This window comes from Austrofundulus limnaeus, unplaced genomic scaffold, assembly GCF_001266775.1.
Source record: "Austrofundulus limnaeus strain Quisiro unplaced genomic scaffold, Austrofundulus_limnaeus-1.0 Scaffold626, whole genome shotgun sequence".
Classification (NCBI taxonomy): Eukaryota; Metazoa; Chordata; class Actinopteri; order Cyprinodontiformes; family Rivulidae; genus Austrofundulus; species Austrofundulus limnaeus.
In genome coordinates, this window is record NW_013953028.1 from 215,676 (window position 1) to 222,775 (window position 7,100).

Sequence of the window (7,100 nt, forward strand, 5' to 3'; positions counted from 1 at the left end):
GCATTAACAGTGTTAGCAGCATTAGCAGTGTTAGCAGTGTTAGCAGCATTAGCAGCATTAGCAGTGTTAGCAGTGTTAGCAACATTAGCGGTTGCTTTTTTCTGAGGATGACAACATCCTGGCAAGAGCTGAAAGCTTCATTCCATTCTGAGATACTTAAATGCAAACTTTTACATTTAGCAACAATATTTAAGATTTAAATTTTACATTTAGATTTAAGATTATAAACTATTTACCATTTAATTTGAACATTAAGTAAAAATGAGCAAAATGTAATCACAGTGAGCTAAATAACTTTAAAATGTTAGCTACATTTTTTAACTAGGACTTTACATACAGAAAGTGAACTAAATAAAGATTTAATGAGTTTTAACATTTAATTTTGCACTGGACGCTCCACATGTTCCTGTCTTTTTCTTCATGTTTTGCTGCTTTTTGTCTTGTTTTATTACACAACAAAGAAAAATAATTGTTCAAAATGTGTTCTTATCTTTTTTCCGTTGACTGTGTACTTATGTCGTGGTTGTTTCATGATTTCTAATTGAACAGTTGAACAGGTTTGATTCACATCTTTCCTCTGAACAGATGCTGAGATGATGTCCCATCACCTACACGAGTCCAGCTCTCTGCTTCCTGGTTTGTTGATGTTAACCTTTACTAAATACATTTATTTATTTTTTTACCCTTTTGGCTCAGAAGTGAGAGTTGTTCTGCTTGAAYAACTGCATCCAGAGAAAAATAAATAAATAAAAAGATGACTCACTTACAGATTTCCTCTTACCAAGACGCTTGCCTCAATTTGCATCTTCCTAACTGATGCTGTTTATCAGCAGAAGACCACTTCAAATGAACTGTTGTTGTTTCTTAAACGGCTTGAAAAACGAGCCTAGTGTGAAATTAAATAATGACTCAATTCTTCCTAACTGTTTTTCTCCCCTGATTTCCCTGAAAACTGTAAATGAACAAAGAGAGAGGAAAGTTGGGGAGCTGCTTTGACTACCAAATGACAGGGACAGTGTTGGGTTTTGTGTGCTGCCGGGCCGTGTCCAGACCATATCTCTCCCCCATGATTGCTGCTCCCGTCCCCGATTTGCATTACTGCGTTCCAGCTACAAGTTTGCTGGATCACAAAGAAAATTGAGTCTTTGCATTTTTTCTCTCTCTCTCTCCCTCTTTTGCTTTGTTCAAACAGCTTTCGCTCTCCTTTTCCATGTGGGCCCGCTCTTATCAGGGGGCTGTATGCACATTTCATCAACAGACAGGGGGAAAAATGGATTCAAAAGAAACAGCTTTAAAGAGGCGAAGCTCACTGGATCTGCTGCTCCGAGTCCGCATGTCTGCAACGTTTATCAACTTAGCAAAAAAAAAGTTAGTAAATTTGTGTTTGGTAGATGATTTCTTTATTGTAACAATGCTTCTTAGCAATAAATCTTATATTTAAAAGCCTGTTAATTCCCTTTTAAATGGTGCCACATTTGTAAGGAACAWGCATTTGTGGGATGAGCAGCAGACACACACGAAAAATTAGCCAAACCTGCTGATGCTGTTGACAGCTGTTTTGAGCTTCTGGTCAAATCAGAAGAATTGTTACAACAAATAAATTTTTATTATTACTTTTTAATGCTAAGTATAGAAATGAAAGCATCTCTTCCAGTGTTTTTGTGCATCGTCTAACAGCTGACAGCAGCTGTGGTTTGGTGCTGATAGGTTTTTTTTATTTATTTATGGTTCATCCTCTGTGTAATTTATCACAATTGTTATCAGCAGAGACAAAAAGGAAGAGCAGAGGAGCTAAGATTTAAACCTTCGCCTCTTACGCACGGGTCCGATGCCACAAACCTTAAGATTTGCATTAGATGTATTTTGTCAGTAAATGACTCCATCGAATGTTTTTTTTAATTCAGGGTTGTAAATGTGTAACCTCCTGCAAGTATGTTTTTTCTCTCTCTCTCTCTCTGTGGACCAAAGAGGTGTGTCTTTCAAAAAGTTGTCTCCAACCCCTCCCACGGACTCGTCTCGTAGTCCTAAACTTTGCTGCTGGTTGAAGAAGTTGCTCTTGTAGGCACCAGCCCGGGCCGTGAGAGTCACTCCATCCAAGTGGGGCCGACCTTCCACCCGCCCTGACAGAGCTGACCCCCCCGTGACCCGAGGTGCCCGGTTCGTCTCGCCGCTCCGTGACACCAGCTCAGGTAGGGGATCCTGCCAGCTCTGCTCTTTGTCTTCAGCAGATGAACGTTAATTCAGACGAACTGGGAAGGATTATTAGCGCTGGGCTGATGGGAGAGGCGTTAAAAAACGCTCACTGGTTGCTTCAGGCCTTTCTGTTTCCAGCTCCCTGAGCTCTTCTTTTTAACCCAGCTTACTTTTCATTTCAGACGTTCTCAGCCCAACGCTCCAGAAAGAAATAGTCAAATAAAATAATTGATTTACAAAGAAACAAAGAAACATTTTCTGTTTGCAGTGTTAAAAAATTAGCTGAAATTTACTTTGCGATTTTTAAAATAAAACCAAATAATCTGTAATAAACTGGTTCTCCAAGGCGTTGCRGTTTAAAGTGTTACTTTAGGTCTTCAGCTGTGTTTTGCTCTTATTTGATCAGYCTTCTACGACCTGCTGTCTCACCCTCACCACCTTTCCACTGCTGTTTTGTTCCCCCAGTTTAACCTCTCAGATTTCTATTAATCTGATGAGATTACCGTGGAGTTGTATCAGCAAAGCTTAGACGCATTTAGGATTATAATAATGCCGTCTATCAGATTTTCTCATACTTTATCAGCCACTTCTCCTTTTTCCCTCGTCTTTCCTGTAAAGATACGAACAGAGAGCTGCCGTGACTTTCGCAGCCGTTCGTACAAAGTTTGTGCTTTAGAATGATTTTAAACAATAATTTAAATTTTGGATTTAAAATYTGTGGAGCAATTCTGACAGAATTTTAAAACATCGTGGCTTTTGCCTAAAACAATAATCTGCCTTCAAACATGGCTCCGTTTCTGTGCATCAGTGTCGTGTTTGTTACCACGCAGGGCGTCCCCCCAGGACATATTTTTGGCCCACCTCTAACTGGCACACCTAAGGCCACTTAGAAACCGTTCGGTCACTGGCTGCATCACTACTTTTAAAGTGCCGGGTATTTTTAGTTCTTACTTTCAGCCACAGTCAAATGAGGATCCTAGAAAAGGAAGTTTGAAAAAAGCCTGCTATCGAGAGATCTCGTCCCTGATAACTCCACGTGAACGCTGGTTGTTGTGCGGTGAGAAAAACAACCGCTTCAACCAGAGTCACATCCCAGTCTGGATCACCGGAGAAAAGATGCTGCGGGAAAATAAAGCCTTGTGTTTTTTTTTTCCTCCTCAGAGACTTTCCCACGTTGACATGGACGACTCGTCGGAGCAGTCCCACTGGGTGTCCCCCTCCCTGCTCGGCTCAGACCCTCTGGCTGCCTTCTCCTCGGACTCGGGCCTGCTGGCTTCAGGAGAAGAGGCCGAGGCCTTCTTCTCGGGTCAGGACGCAGACTTCAGCAGCCTGCCTAACTTCCTCTCCAGCCCCAGCCACAGCCGGACGCCGACCGGCTACAGGCACGGCTCGGGTGAGTGCCCAACACCAGCAGTCGCCTCCGTCGTCTTCAAACCTGCCTGATCGCCTCCCTTTTTTCCCTCTTCCTCCAAAGTCCGACAGGTGTTCTCCTCCCCCGGCCTCCTCAGCAACTTCCAGCTGTTGGACGGGCCGCCGGGCCACTCCCTGGGCTCGCCCTACAGCCCCGCGGCCTCCACCTGGAGCAGCAGCCCCCTCATCAAGACCCCGCTGCACGCGCACCCGCCGGCCTCCCTCTACACCCCCGGGGTCGCCTCCTCCTACGCCGCCTCCAGGGACGGGTACTCCTCGTCCCCCAGCAGAGAGGGGAGGGAGAGCCCCCGGCTGCACGAGGCCCTGAAAGCGGAGCGGCTGAGCCCACTGGGGTCGGGGGTCAGCAGCAGCAGCGGCGGCAGCAGCTTTCTGAATCTGACCCCTGCGGCTGGGGGGATGTACCCCTCGTCGCACACCCACCCACACATGCTGAGCCCCTACAGCTCGTACATGAGCGGGCCGCAGGACTACAGCTCCGCTGCGCTCTACTCCGGTGCCGGAGCCTGGATCAGCCCCTCGTACTCTCCCAAGCTGCGCAACAAGATGAGGCCCACCACTCCAGGTGAGGGTCTGCCACGGGGGGGGGGGGGGCATAATTTCCTGTTCAGATGATCACAATCATTTGAAGGGCAGAAAGTTACTGAGTGAAACAGGGTTTGGTTCAAGCTCTGGGGACTTATCATAAATATCTATGGTTCTTCTGTCCTTTAAAACATTTCACCTTAAATGACACATTGTGTCGTAAAACCATTACACAGCAATTTTTCAGCACTCTAAAATTAAACTTGTTAAAATAACTCGTACAGTAATAACTGTTGTTTGTTTGTTTCCTAATAGAGGCCAGGGAGTGTGTGAACTGTGGAGCCACAGCCACCCCCCTGTGGCGCCGGGATGGTACGGGCCACTACCTGTGTAACGCCTGCGGACTGTACCACAAGATGAACGGTCAGAACAGACCTTTGATCCGGCCCAAGAAGAGACTGGTACGACACGCGGAGACAAACCGTTCCTGCTTCGGTTGTAAAATGTTAAGGAAATGAAAGGCGGGCGGTCGTGTAAATGCCTCTGTCCGTACGGGTTATATGTCTGTTAGCAAAATAACCCCTGAACAAAACTGAAGGAAACTCTCAGGAAGTTGTTGTTGGATGTACGCCTCTCACCGATTCAAGATGGCCACCAAAATTTGAGCTAAAACTTGGTACCGTAGCAAATTCTAGCTCTAAACGTTTCATTAACAACACAAACTCTGAGCATTAAAAGCGTGTCCAAAATCTTTGGCTAGTCAGCACGTTTTAAGATGGCTGCCAGAAATATTCAGAGGTACAAAAATACCTAAAAAATAACTAAGTAAAAGTAAAAATACCTTAACATAAAATGACTTTGGTGAAAATGAATTTCACTGATAAGAAAACTAAAACTCGTAAAACTGCTCACAGTAATCAGGAATGTTAAAGTACTTTTATATACACAGTCAGAAACAAAGTGTTGAATTTACTGAACCAAACTGGTTCCACTAAACAGAGTTAACTACTCCACTCAGTTTAGTGGAACCATTTGACATAACATGCTTAAGTAAATCCAACACTTTATTTTTAGAGTGCACAAACAACTTATTCCATGACGAGTTCGGTCATATTTAAATTTTTTGAGTGTAACTAGGTGTTAAATTTTAAAGTAAAGAAGTAAAAGTATAATTTTTATGTTTTGAATGTAACAAAATAAAAGTAAACGTTACGGTTGTTAAAATATATTTGGTAAAATGTGCTGTAAGGAAGTTAGCTAACAGGTCTCTCTACCTGTATAAATAGAGGTCAAACAAAATAACATAAAATAGTTACCGTACACCTCCACAGATATAACTGTCACAAACATAAGAGTGATTTTAACTTTATCACTTTTAYAAATTTTGAGCAAAGATTTAGTGTAGTGGTAACTGAACGCCAACAGATCACACAACTATTGAAAGCTTTGGCCTGCTGGATGGAAATTATTCTTCAAGGAAGGTTAGCTTATTTAACATAATATAATTATACACACACACACACACACACACACACACACACACACACACACACACACACACACACACATATATATATATATATAAATTAGGACACTTGATTTTTGTTGTGTTTCAGATTGTCAGCAAGCGTGCAGGAACCGTATGTGCCAACTGTCACACGAGCACGACGACGCTGTGGCGGCGCAACGCTAACGGGGAGCCYGTGTGTAACGCCTGTGGGCTCTACTTCAAACTGCACAATGTGAGATCCACTGGGATTTATTACAAAGAAACTCTGATAAATGTTAAACTTCCTCAACTAAAATACTTTTCTCTCTCTCTCTCTCTCTGTGTGTGTGTTTCCTCAGGTCAACCGGCCCCTCACCATGAAGAAAGAAGGCATTCAAACGCGCAACAGGAAAGTGTCCAACAAGAACAAGAAGAGCAAGAAGGCAGCCATGTTTGAGCAGTACTCTGAGACGGGTCAGGCCCTTCCCCTGGATGACAGCAGCGGGCCCTTCTCCCTCGGCCCCGGGACTCTGCTGACCTACAGCCACGCGCCCCACCTCATCCCCACGCCGTCCCCCCTGCACCCCTCTGGCAGCTTACCTTACCCCCACCACCTCAACACCGGCATGGTGCCCACACTGGTGTGACAACCAGCCTGCTCCCTTCTTCCTCATCCGTGTGGATTTGTACAGAATAAATACTGAGGTTTGTTTATTTTCATTGTTTTTTGTTTTTTAAATCATATTTGTTTGCTCTGTGATAGAAATCTCTCACTGCACGTGTAAACGCACTGATAAGGGATTTTGTTCAGCTGTAAATACAAACAAAAAATCTCATTTAATGTAAAAAATAAAAATAAAAAAAAATCTGCATGAAGACTCGTCTTTATTTATCCAGAAGGTGAAGCTTTTACAATGTTGGAATGGGTCTCTGTTACGTATTTGCATAATTGTTGTGGCCACGCTGAAGCGACGGAGGACAATAATAAAGTGTTTGACTGGTGTTGGACTGGTGAGAGGGTTTTGTTTGAAGTCATTTGAATTGGCAGCTCAGTGACCTGACCGGAGCACCACCTCCTGTGTGGAGTCATTGTGCTCCTCCGCTCGCAGATAGAGCTGTCTTTGTGCGGCCACCGCTTCACTTTGACAGTGTAATTGAACAGAGCAGGTATGCAAAGCAGCCCTTCCACAGAACATTCAACTAAAGTGCAACACTTACACCTGGTAATAAACTTAGACCCAGCCAGGCCAGATGAGGAACAACGTGTCTGTCTCACACACACAGACACACACACATAATGTCGCRTATGTATTTTTTGTCACTTATTATTATTAAAAGCTTCAAAGAGGTCATGTCTTTTTTTGGAAACCAGTCATTTTCTGTTCTCATACTGTACTTGCATTTATCGATCAGATGACACACATTTCTTCTTTCTTCATTTCTTCGCTGTTATAAAGATTCACTG

General features: G+C 43.7%; 1 protein-coding gene across 1 annotated transcript; it reads left to right on the forward strand.

Moving 5' to 3' along the window:
• Positions 1-2,044: 2,044 nt before the first annotated feature.
• Positions 2,045-6,511, forward strand: gata1a (GATA binding protein 1a). The gene is made up of 6 exons (XM_014027239.1): positions 2,045-2,189; positions 3,355-3,586; positions 3,668-4,186; positions 4,462-4,607; positions 5,763-5,888; positions 5,995-6,511. Exons 2-6 carry the CDS (start codon positions 3,373-3,375, stop codon positions 6,280-6,282), a joined length of 1,293 nt encoding a protein of 430 aa, XP_013882693.1. The 5' UTR covers positions 2,045-2,189; positions 3,355-3,372; the 3' UTR covers positions 6,283-6,511.
• Positions 6,512-7,100: the final 589 nt, after the last annotated feature.